Source organism: Ruditapes philippinarum, unplaced genomic scaffold, assembly GCF_026571515.1.
Source record: "Ruditapes philippinarum isolate M1 unplaced genomic scaffold, ASM2657151v2 ctg14144_1_1_1_1, whole genome shotgun sequence".
Classification (NCBI taxonomy): domain Eukaryota; kingdom Metazoa; phylum Mollusca; class Bivalvia; order Venerida; family Veneridae; genus Ruditapes; species Ruditapes philippinarum.
The window spans coordinates 1-13,486 of NW_026859767.1; the positions used below are offsets into that span (position 1 = coordinate 1).

At 32.2% G+C, this 13,486-nt stretch overlaps 1 protein-coding gene across 1 annotated transcript; it reads right to left on the reverse strand.

Moving 5' to 3' along the window:
* Positions 1-3,206: 3,206 nt before the first annotated feature.
* On the reverse strand, positions 3,207-13,010 carry LOC132757865 (uncharacterized). Its single transcript, XM_060749311.1, has 5 exons — positions 12,665-13,010; positions 10,006-10,119; positions 9,628-9,744; positions 8,793-8,868; positions 3,207-3,417 (listed from the first exon to the last, which is right to left on the reverse strand). The coding sequence occupies exons 1-5, from the start codon at positions 12,930-12,932 to the stop codon at positions 3,207-3,209; spliced, it is 786 nt and encodes a 261-aa protein (XP_060605294.1). The 5' UTR covers positions 12,933-13,010.
* Between the last annotated feature and the right edge of the window lie 476 nt (positions 13,011-13,486).

Here is a 13,486-nt window from a genome sequence, read left to right on the forward strand (position 1 = left end):
GCCATTAAGCCCCATTTTAAATATGTTGGGAATGAAATAAAATGCTTTTAATATTTTTTCCAAAGAACTATAAATATCTATTGCAATGTTCTGGTGAAACATCAAGTTTTTCGATCAGACTATAAATATTGATTTTACAAATACATTATTAAGCTTATGAACAAACTTAAGGTTTTTTGTAAGCTCCGTAACAACCGTTCGCCAGAGGCTTTTTTTATGTGAACTCTTACATACTTCTTTAGAAAAGAGCAAACATGAATTTTATAATGTTAAAATAATGGTATCAGAGAAATGTAAGATGCTTGTTACCTGAATAAAGTAGAGATAAATGTGAAATTATTTGTCATAAAAGTAGTCAAAACATGTAGTATTTGACTTCCATATAAAATACTAATTCAACTATCACTGTACTTATCATTGCCAAAAAGCAACAGATGAAAAAGATGGTTCAGGTAATTGGCCAATGTGTATTTTTTGGATAATATAGAAGAACATCAAAAAAAAAAAAGCTTTTAAGAAAAACAAATAAAAGCATAATGGGCCTTTAAAACATTATTTTTTTAACACTCGGGGGATCGATACCCCACAATCCCTCTATACCTCCAGTGAGAATTTTACATTATTCTGAAGCTCCGCTCTTAATGTGCGACTACTTAAATACATGAAGTTGATATTTTTAGTACTGCCTGTACGGACTACTACTTAAAGCCGCATCTACACCTAGTCAAGTTTCTTATATTTCACATTTAGCTAAATAAATGGCTATTTCAACATATTATCAGTCACATTTTTTTACTGAATTGTCTTACTTAGATCACCCAGAATTTATACCTTTGTCTATATTTCTATAAAATGTGTAAATAAAAAACTGGAAAATAATGCATTTAGCTAAAAAAAATGGAGTTAATGAAAGGTGTACATTCTTTTAAAATAAAAGGAAAATTTGAGAAAAAAAAATATTTTAAGCTTTTAAGTTAATAATTGATACAAATTCTTTATTAAGTGATTTATTTGGTGAAAGTTCTTCACTTACTAATCAAGAAAATTTAAATCCCTATTGATTCTACTATAATACAGAGCACATGTTTTGCGTCTATTTAATACCTTGAGTTTTTGTTTACCATTGGCTTTGACTACAATATATTATTTAAAACATACTGAACATTAATTTTCTATGACCCCAAAGTGCGGTCGTTTGCCTGATGTTAAAAAATGCATATGTACCTGTTTAACGCATTTTGGGGTCGAAATTGGACCCCAAAGTGCGTAACGCACTCTGGGGTCGGACCACAAAGTACGTAACGCACTTTGGGGTCGAACCCCAAAGTGCGTTTGACCCCAAAGTGCGGTGTTACAGAGCTATATCCATTGCAATTCAGGCCAGGCGCCGAAGAATAAAGCTAAAGAACAAAAGTAAAGATTAAATTCTTATTTGTTTAATATAGCTGTTATCATCCAACAGACTTCGATAAGTTCGATAAAGAAAATCTTTAGTACTGACCATTACTATTTGAAGCCTTTGAAACGTTTATACACATGTATAAAGAAACAGATACTGCAATAATCAACAGTCCAATTAAAATTGAATTAACGAGGGTACACCAATAACAAAAGTGGTGTACACTTCTTGGCTGAAGATGTAGTTTTATCTGCAAGCTCTCCTGTACCATGTTGAAGAGTATCGTAAATTCTGCCTTGCTCAGTCCTATTATCTCCCGACGCAAGCTCAGTATAAATTTTTTTTGCTGTGTCTGAATCCTCGTAATGATTGTTTAACTCCATAACTACATCCAAGCCGGTTTTTATTAAAATTAAATCAAATCAAATTTATTCAATCATTACTCCATACAGGATACATTTAAAATGTCATGAAAGCATACTTAGGTTTGCGTCCGTTTTAACTTCCTAGTGAAAGTTCATGAATAATAAGGACTTGGTTATGAATTTAAGGCAACTGAGATAGAGTTATTGAAGTATACAGTTCTACCTCTGATTTTGGGAAAAAGAAACATGTTGGTTTTTTTGTTGTTGATGTTGTTGTTTTTAAGATTCTTTTTTTCTAAAACTCAAGCTTGTTGCATTAGTTTGTAAAAACGTCAATATGTTAACTAAAAATAAAACAAAGGAGTGGAGATATATTTCTCTGACTTTCATTTAAGAAAAGTACTGTATACATTTATATTTTTATTTTTATGTTTTTATATTTTACATTCGGTTATTAACTGTAATTTAAAGATGACATAAATATCCAACTGAAATATCATGCAATAAGTATATTTTATATCATATCAACTATAAGTTATCCATCAACTATAAGTGGTTCATCAAAAAGGTCCGTCAACTATAAGTGGTCCATAAACTATATATTGTCCATCAACTATAAGTGGTCCATCAACTATAAATGGTCCATTAACTATTAATGGTCAATCATTTATAAGTGGTCCATCAACTATAAGTGATTCATCAACTATTAGTGGTCCATCAACTATAAGTGGTCCATCAACTATAAGTGGTCCATCAACTATATATGGTTCATCAACTATAAATGGTATATCAAAGATAAGTGATCCATCAACTATAAATGCTCCATCAAATGGTTCATCTACTATAAGTGGTCCATCAACTTTAAGTAGTTCATCATTTATAAGTGGTCCATCAACTATAAATGGTTAATCAACTATAAATGGTCCATCAACTATAAATGGTTCATCGACTATAATAGCATCAACTGTTAGTGGTTCATCAACTATAAATGGTCCATCAACTATAAATGGTTCATCAACTATAAATAGTTCATCAACTATCAATGGTCCATCAACTATAAATGGTTCATCAACTATAAATCGTCCATCAACTATAAGTGGTCCAGCAACTATAAATGGTTCATCAACTATAAATGATCCATCAACTATAAATGGTTCATCAACTATAAATGGTCCATCAACTATAAATGGTCCATCAACTATAAATGGTCCATCAACTATTAATGGTCAATAAACTATAAATGGTTCATCAACTATAAGTGGTTCATCAACTATAAATGGTTCATCAACTATAAATTTTCAGTCAACTATAAATGGTTCATCAACTATAAGTGTTCCATCAACTATAACTTGTCAGTCAACTATAAATGGTCAATAAACTATAAATGGTCCATCAACTATAAATGGTTCATCAACTATAAATGGTCCATCAACTATAAATGGTCAATAAACTATAAGTGGTCCAGCAGCTATGAATTGTCCATCAACTATTAGTTGTCCATATACTATAAGTTGTCCGTTAACTATCAGTTGTCCATCAGCTTTAAGTTGTCCATCAACTATAAGTTGTCCATCAATTATAAGTTGTCCATCAACTATAAGTTGTCGAACAATTATATGTGGATTTTGAGAAGCTTCGCATGGTATACCATTACTAGCAAATACAATGAAATGAAAATTCTGTAATGAAAAAGGTCAATAAAACAGATCTACTGCATATTCTATTTATTGTATGCTATAAACAGTTTAGAAGCAGAAAATATAAGATGTATTTATGTATTTGAAATTTTATTATTTGTTTATCTTCTGTCACCATATATAACGCAACTCATACATTTATTTTATTGAAATAACGGGTCAATTAGAATTTTTTTTTGCAGATACGAATATTATTACTTTAATATTATTAATCATCACAGCCAGATAGATTTACATGAAAAAGCTTTTTTAAAATGACCATATCCGGTAGGTGCGGTCATATCCGCGGATATGAGTCATATCTGGCATTACGTCATACCGTAAACAATCCAAACCACATCAAAAAATTTTATTATTCTTGTAGCATGTATGTCTCAGGAATTTCGTTTCCACCGGGATTCAAATTAAAGTAAATGTAACTTTCAACTAGAGTCTCATTTGTCTTACTTTCAGAAATTGAAATATACGAAGGGCGTTCAATATATTCGTAGACTTATGTCCTCATTTCAGAAATAATTTTAAATTAAAATGGTATCAATTGAGAGCGTTGTTACTTCAAAATTGAAAATTACCCAACTTTAAGACTGACAGCCATTTTAATAACCACGGTAACAGAGATGTATTAGATGTACGGACGCTACTTTGAGAAGTTATGAGCGATGCACGATACGTCAGAAATCGAAGTAACGTCCAGTGTCGTCGCTGACATCGGTAAACACCATCGTGACCTGGGATGCTGACATTGCCTTATGCGCCTTTTGTCATACGCGGTTGAAATTTCATGTTCAAGCGTATAATTAATTGCCGTTTCCGGTCATGTGATTTTTATGAATTATGTTTGCCTAACAAAAAAATAAAAAACACAGTCTACGAATATAATGAACGTCCCTCGTAATGCAATAATTTGTTCTCTACATATCGTTATTCTATGTATAAGTAATCAGTTTTAACTGGCACATGCATTTAACATATATTTTGTTGGTTTATAAAATAACAATCATCAACATGGTAAAAGTCTATCTAGCTTTAATGGTAGATTGATACCTCAGGTGCACCTTCATGTCTTATTTTAGGAACAAGCCAGTACCACAGTAAAACCCAATTACATCTTCGCTACCTAGATAATTTCCTGGTTTCAAAGAATTCAAAATCTCTAACAGGATTTTGCAAAAAACTGCAGTATTTGGTAATCTCGTGATGTTGTGTTTTGTTTTGTTGTTGTTGTTTTTTTTGTTGTTTATTTGTTTTTTGTTGTGTTTTTTTTGTTAAATACAATGTAGTGTCAAATTTGTTTTCAATCAATATCTTATGTTAAATCGGTTAAAATGCCAAAATATTTAAATTCAACTGTTAATGCACTACTTGAGAAAATGTTTTGTGACAGTTAAGATGTGCGTACATTTATGCGATTTTTACTTCATACGACCTTTTAGTCTTCCCAGACGGCTGTGGATCTGGACCATCACTTACAGGAAACCAGATCTGGCCATTAAAACCGAATTGTTACTTTACCTGTCTGATGCATAAAGTCACGGACCAAAAATTTATTGTTCTCTAAATGTACTAAGAAAATATGGGAAGTTAATTAAAACGGAAGTTAAATAATTGTTAAACGATATACAATGTAAATTTACTTTTAATCAAGTAGTCCGTAATTTGCTAGTAACGGAAATTAAACAGCTCGATCCTGAAGAGAAACGTCAATTGAGACACTGTGACTTTTTGCTTTGCTAACTACCAAAAGTGGATAGTCGCATTGATCTGGCTTAAATACTTTTATTTTGTTATTCGTGTAATATTATATCCATATTTTAAATTAAGAATTAAAATAGATTTTTTAAACATTAAAATAGATTTTTTTTTATTTTTTGTATATTGTTACAATATAACAAAAAATTTTATATTATTTCTTTAGTATATGGATATTATATTACATGAATAACAAAATTTAACATATTTTAAGGTCAAATAAATGCAGACTACCACCTTTGTTACTACGTGATACATACTTAAAATCCATTCAATTAGAAAATCGTATTTACTTAAGTTCAAGAGCGCACCCAATAGTTGGCGTATCGAAGTCAATAATGGGCTCAAGGTAATTGATTTGATTGGTGTCCATCAGTGGTCGTCCGTTGTTAGCATTTTCCTTGTCAACGTGAGATTTTTATTCCTTTGCTAAGAAGGATTTATTTATAAAGGCATGATCCTTGTATAAACCTCTACAATAAATACATAAATGGTTCCGGTACGACAAGAGCTAATTATAGAAAGAAAACTTTATATGATTTATCCTTAATCGCTAAATAGATTTTGGTGAAAGTGAACAGGAATTATGATTTTTTAGTGGTAACTGCTTTAATTGTCCTGGTCTACTGAACAAAATGGCTACCAGAGCTGAAAGTCTTATTTTTAAGGGGGAAAAAATGAAACATTTTGGGGAAAAAAGGTAAATGGTCTATGGCGCTCTTCAGAGGGTGCACTGTACTTACTTTTAATTTCTAACAGGGAAGGTAACACATCTCTGTAATTTATCTTTAAAACCATTATATCCTTCTGCAGAACATTATATATTTAAATATAATTTCAATGTGTTATGCATTTAAGCTGAAATTCTCAAAGCTTTAATATTTAACATCTATCCTTGCTAAAGTCAGCGGGCGGGCGGGCGAGCGAGCGGAAAGGCGAACGGGCAGGTGGGCGAACAGTTCCCGCTCAATAACTTGAGTTTGCTTAGGCCTATTGACGCCAAACTTTATATATTGGAAGCTGATATCAAGAGGCGGCTTGGGTTTGCTTCCTAGATATCTATGATCAAGGTTAAGGTCTTTAATGCTAAAGATAGAAATTCAGTTTCGACGTAATTTCTTCAGTTTGCTTTGGCCTATTGACAACAAACTAGATGTGTGGGTAGCTTATATCAAGACGCTACTCCTGATTGCTACCCAGGTCTGTGATCAAGATCAGTGCCAATGTTGCTAAAATAGAAATTCAGTCTCATAAGTATTAAGTAGTAGCTTATATCAAGACGCCACTTTGGATTGCTACCCAAGTGTCTGTTAACAAGGTCAAGGTCACTGTTGCTGAAAAAGAAATTTAGTATTCTCATAATAACTCGAGTTTGCTTTTACCTATTGACAACACACTTTCTGTGTGGGTAGCTTATATTAAGATGCAGCTTGAGATTGCTACTTTGGGAGCAAGGTCAATGTCACTTTGGTATAATAGAACTATCAGCTTCTGCGCAATAACTTTAATACACGTTGACCTTTTGATAATAGGTGGTTGAAAACCTGGTTTCATCGCATTGCTGCGGTTCTTGTGTCTTAAATTATTTTCTCCTCTATATAATTTCAGGCCGAGAGTATAGTTTTTTTAGATGCTTTTGTGGTCGTCTATACAAGTTTTATAAATCATGCCCAAGGAGTCAAATTTATCCTTCCCTGAGGGTAACTTAGTCTATTATATATGTAGGAAAACTGGTCTGTTTGTGTGAAACTGTTATGTCAAGATCAAAGGACCTAAGGTATCTTACAAAAGGTGAATTAATTAAAACATAGAAATGATCATACCTATAAAAATACATAAATATATAAAAGTAAACCAAATGACTATCATAGAAGCACTTAGTGTCTAAAATGAAGACAAAACAGCGAGAATATCTCATACAAAGGCCCGCCTAAGCATGCAACATGTAATAACCTCTTTTAGTTATTCTAGGAAACAGCAAAAATAATCATGGCCCATCAGATCAGTATATGATCGTTTAGTGCGTCTTAGAAATCAGGCTTGCAAATCGCCTAGCTTTAGAACAGTTTTTCAAAATCGCTATGAATTTTGAAATAGAATTAAATTACAATTATAAATAAAATTTAGTAAAATATTTCTGTAATTTTATGATAACGATAGGCCGTTTGGAGGCTCTTGCCAGTATTGAAAATATTCCGTTTGTAAAATCGTTTTTACATTGTAACAAACCATGATAATAGATCTAATCCACTGGGAATCATATACCCCGTAAGATGTGCATGGGGTACATCTCCAACTTATCTTTACCAAAATCTTATCATAGATTTTAGTGTTACTATATTGCCAGGAAAACACGGATATTGCTGAATTTCAGTTCACGAGACAGAATTGAATATATACATAAAGAACACGATTTTTAACTTTAACTGGTGTTTATTTTTGATAAACAAATAAAAATATATTCGATTGAACAAACTTGATATAAATACAAGAGATACATGTACATGTCTAGTAGGTACTTTCTGTAATTAAAAGCTGTCCGTTTATTTTTAATCATTTGGTTCTTAAACGGAACTAAATTCAGCTGGCAAATTCTTCATGAAACATTTCGGCAAAGAATTCACATTGATGTGTCAGGATCTGTTTTTAGAGGTGTTGAATAATAAATATACGCTTAAAAATTGGAATGTGACTCCAAAGAAATAATTACACTAACGAGCTGCCTTTTAATATCACTTTAGAAAAAAGATCTATTTTTTTCCAAGAAAACCTTTCATTTTTTTTCTTCTTCAAACATTTAAAAAATGATATTGTGTAAATTTAAATACCTATGTGAGAGTGGCTTGAAATTCGCACATTTGTATGCTTTTAATGTATTAAAATCACATTATTACTATTCAGATATGAAAATAAGTTTTCTAATCTAATGACATCAAATATACACAATCCTTACTTACACATTTTCACCGTTTCAATAGAATTTCTCTATGTATTTTTTTTCTCTCAAAAAATAATCATGCTTCAGAAAAAAGCTTTAAAGACGTGAATTTCACATGATCGATTTTTTAAAGAATGTGAATCTTGGTCTTATTTCTAGTATTTGACCCTGAAAGTGTTTACTAGTTTCATAATTCCGTCTTTGTCGATGTTAAAAAAATGACGAAACTTGGACGACGTCTTTAAGATATTGACGGAAAATGACTGCGATGACGTTTGGCAAGGATGTGTTCATTGATGTTGCTTAATTGACGAAGATTTGTCAATTAATATGAAACACGAAATCCAGTAAAACTTGATAATTTGTTCATGTGGTCTTGTCCAGTGCAACGCGATAGATTAAGAATATCTCCTGCCTTTAAACGATAAACAAGTGATGCTGATCCTGACTGAACTCCATCATTGTTTCCAGAACCACTGTTCACTACTAACACGTAAATGTCGTTGACAAAAAAACCACATACGCTTAATAAACCCGGTTCTCTGATAAGAGTTACTGTGAAGAAGTAGAGTCCTGGATGTCTTACCAAGTGAACACACCTGATGGGGAGACATTCAATAGTCATCGGCCTGAGTTTATATTACCGGGGTTGTGTTTTGAACTTAAGGGGAGAACCGGAGGTGTTGTCTGGGTATGTAACTGCAAATCCGACCGACACGTCTGAAAAATCATATTGAAAATTTTTAACAAGTCATTTTTACACAATTGAATTTTTGTTGTTGTTGTTATTATTGTTTCTTCTTCTTTTTTTACATGTTAAGTTCACCCTTCTGTTCATCCAAATAATGTTCTGGGCCAAACAATAATCAAAATTCTGATAACTCCCTCTTTCCGATTTTTGTTTGAGTGCAAACAGTGCTAGTTTATACCCCATTTATTTTAAATAGAAAAGTGTCCAGAATTTTTTTATTATAATAATTGATGCAACTGATAACTTAAGATAATTAGAGATTATTTAGGTAATTTTTCTGAAGTTAGATATTAATTGAATACATATAAAGGGCAGTTGTAAACAGGCTTGGGCTTTCGTTTTAATATTTACCGTCAAGTTTTGGAAGAAACTTCTGTCTGAAATATGTCCGCGTGGCGTGTTCAAGGTTAAATCATTTTTTTGACTGGAGGTTTGTGAACCAGTTTCTTTTCTGCAGATTCCACTGGATAAAGAGTAAACGTGTTAAAAATGTAATAAAAGATCAATGTAGTGAGCCTGTTCTGGTTCAAAAAGTATTTAATCTAAAGATGTGTGAAGTTGTGGCCTAGCGGCTCAGTGGCCATACGACGTGAAGTTGCCGGCCAAGTGGCCTAGCGCTGTGAAGTTGGCGGTCTAGCGGCCTGACGGCCAAAATTGAATGTTTTTGAAATGTTGTATAAATAAGTAAATGACATTTAATAAATACATATAAAGGGAAGTTTACGTACTTATTTCATTTAATCTGTTCGTCAAATTTTGGAGAACTTCTGTCTGAATATATCCCTGTGCGTGTTCAAGCTTATCCATTTTTTGACTTTGAGTTGTCACCAGTTTCTGCAGATCCGCTGATAAAGAGTAAAAAAAATATCAATATAGTGAGCCTGTTCTGGTTCCAAAAGTATTTAATCTAAAGATGTGTGAAGGCGGTGGCGTAGCAGCTCAGCGGCGAAAAGCGGTGTGCAGTTGGCGGTCCAAGCGGCCTAGCGCTGTGAAGTTTACAGCCTAACGGTCCAGACATATGACGGCCGAAAGTTGAATGATGTAAAAATGTTAAATAAACAAGAAAACGGCATTTAATTGATACATATAAAGAGCAGTGTACTTACTTGTTTCATTTAAGCTGTTCGTATTTTGGATAACTTCTGTCTTAATCTGTCTCTGTTCGTGTTCAATCTTATCAATTTTTTGGGTTAGAGTTGTCACCAGGTTCTGCATATCCGCTGAAAAAAAGGGTAAACTGTTTACAAAAGTAATAAAAAGTAATGTAATTAACCTGTTCTGGTTTCAAAAGTATATAATTTAAGCGTTTTTTTTTTCCATAAAGTCTACATTAGTGATAAATCTCTAGATGAGTTAACAGAAATATCGGAGAAAGCTAGTTGAGAAAATTTCAAAATAATGAATCAATTTATATTTAACTTCGGAACACTTCGCCTATTGTAACTAATTTAAGCTTATCCAGAGACTGACGGACATTGCCGATATGTCTCTATTGTTCGCAGATACAATATTGACCAATCAGGAGTTGGAAAAAGACATCTCGCATGTTTCTTTAAAAAGATGTAAACTTGTTATGCTCATTATTAGTATTATGACGTTCTAGCTACGTCGTTACACTACTTTCCCCGAAAAGTTTTGTGCCGAGAATTGACATGGGAAATAATTTGGTACGGCAACTCCACCGCTACCACCAAATGTATCGGTTTAAGACACACAATCATATGGAGGGCGTTTGTTGCCAATATTCCAGACATGTAAAGTATTTTAAACTTTTAAAAATTACTTTTGAAAATGCGAACTTGTATGCCTACCATTTTTATTGTACCCGTGCATAGCAAATAATATGCCTCTTAATCCAATATTATAATTGAAGGTTCCCGCCTTTATATAACAAGTTTATATATAGATCGGGACAACTGACCTAACATGTAAAACAACAACAAACAATAACAAGTTCGTATCTTCAATTGTATACAATACATTTGCAAGTTCGCACACGTATATATATTTATCTGTACATGGAATATACAAATGAAATGTAAAACTCAAAGACAGAAAATAGAGTTAAAAAATGTGGTTCCAGTTGTAGAACTACAAGAGTACGTTTACACAGTAACATGTTTAAGTGACAAAGTAGATTAACAAAGTTAAACGATTTTAAGTCATGCATGACGCCCCATACAATCCCTTTCTGTTGAAACTCGGCTCACCACCAAGAGTGATTTTCGTCCATATATATTGGAAACGTTCCCTTATGTAATTTTACCAACTTTAGTTTTTACATATTATTATGCTCATTATCAGTATTATGACGTTCTACCAATGTCGTTACAAATGTAGCAAAATGTAGGCAAAGTAATATTTTGACTTCCATACAAAATACTTATTCTACAAATTGTCAATTGAGCAAAAGTTGCAGTCATGAATATGGGAATTAAGATTAAAAAAACTGTGATTAGTTACAAAAAAAGATTTTGTAATAAAAATTGATAGCGTTTCTGAGGCATAGTGGGCCTCTAAGCATTTATATAAAACATATAATGTATGAATATGACAGCAGGAATGTTTAAACAATTTCGACATGATGATGATGATGATGGTCATGATGATGATGATGAAAATGACGATGATTGACCTATGTTAAAATGTACAATGTTAATATTGCTCAAATAAAAGTTTGTAATATATGTTAAAAGAAAGCATGTGCCAAAATATATATTTCATACTTTTAAATCATCAGAAGTATGAGGCGCTTTATCTGTTTTAAAATAGAGCATCGTGATATATGCGCCCCCCCCCTTTTTTTTGGAGCTATATCCCTTGCAATTCAGGCCAGGTGCCGAAGAATAAAGCTCTCTGGTTGACACTTATATTTGGCGTTACATAGCTTATGTAATTACATTTCTTGACCTTTTATATTGATTCAATGCCAATGTTTCACATGTAATTATCAATTTGTTTATCATTCTCACACAATAAATAATCATTTTTTACATTTAGAAAACACTGTATAAGGCGACCAGAGCATTCGATGTTTTGACATTGAACTATTTCTGTACCATTACTGTTACAGTCAGAGCCATTATCTTTCGGCGAAACGCTTTTGCATGTTCGAATCCTCCATTTGAATCCTTGTCCACATTTGGTGTTACAAGGCGACCAAACTGACTAGTTTGTCCAAATACCAGTTACCGTTGCCCCTTCAAAAGTTAAATCCATCACTTTTGCCGACGGAACATATACATGTATGTTGTTCTTAAAAACAAATTAACTGTCTTTCGAGGGGACCTCCTTGTTTGAGTGGTTAGGATTGTCGACTTCAAATCACTTGCCCTGTACTGCTGCTCATTTCATGAATTAGTTTTTGTAAATGCGGTTTTAATTATATGCTGACCTTTCTAACCAATTAACATTAATGAAAAACAATAAATCAGCCAAAGAAATCAGAGTCAGTTGATAAATTATATTTATAGCTGTCTCAGCAAAAACATTATTCTGAGTTTCAAGAAACGATACAATAACAGCTTTCGGTCATTTCCGTCAACATCCGGTAAATATGAGTAAAGTTATAATATTGGGGTCCAAATTTTAAACAATATAACACAAAAGAAAAAACAATAAGTTCGTACTATATTAACCTGGTGTTTCTTATTATTAAGCCATAAACAAACAAAAAATAAAGATTATATTCTAATATGTTTAATATAGCTGTTATCATCCAACAGACTTGCAGCAAGTTCGATAAAGAAAATCTTTAGTACTGACCTTTACTATTTGAAGCCTTTGAAACGTTTATACTCATGTATAAAGAAACAGATACTGCGATAATCAACAGTCCAATTAAAATTGAATTTACGAGGGTACACCTAGTACACTTCTTGGCTGAAGGAGTAGTTTTATCTGCAAGCTCCCCTGTACCATGTTGAAGAGTTTCGTAAAGTCTGTTTTGTTCAGTCCTATTATCTCCCGACGCAAGCTCAGTATAAATTTCTTTTGCTGTGTCTGAATCCTCGTAATGAGTATTTATCTCCATAACTACATCCAAATTATCAAAATATTCCCGGTTTTTATTAAAATTAAATCATATTAAATTTATTCAATCAGTAATCTATACAGGATACAGACATTAAAGTTTATATGGTTGAATTACTCAGATGATTGAAAATTGTTATTCATAATTCTTCTTGGAACTTTGTATCGATTTTAAGTAGAAATTGTTGTTTCCCATTGTGTTATTCTTTGAACACTTGATACAATTTAATATGTCATTAAAGCATACTTAGGTGGTTTGTGTGCTTTTGAACTTCCTAGTGGAAGTTAAATAATTGTTAAACGATATAATTTACTTTTATCAAGTAATAGTTCGTAAATGCTAGTCACGGAAATTAAACACGACTTGAAGAGAAATGTCAATTGAGACACTTGACTTTGCTTTGTTAACTATCAAAGGTGGTAGTCGCATTGGTTTGACATAAAATACGTTTAATCTTGATATTCATGTAATATAATATTATTATATTATTAAATTTAAATTGATTTTTTTATATTTTTGTTATATTGTTACAACAATATAACAAAAATTATAAA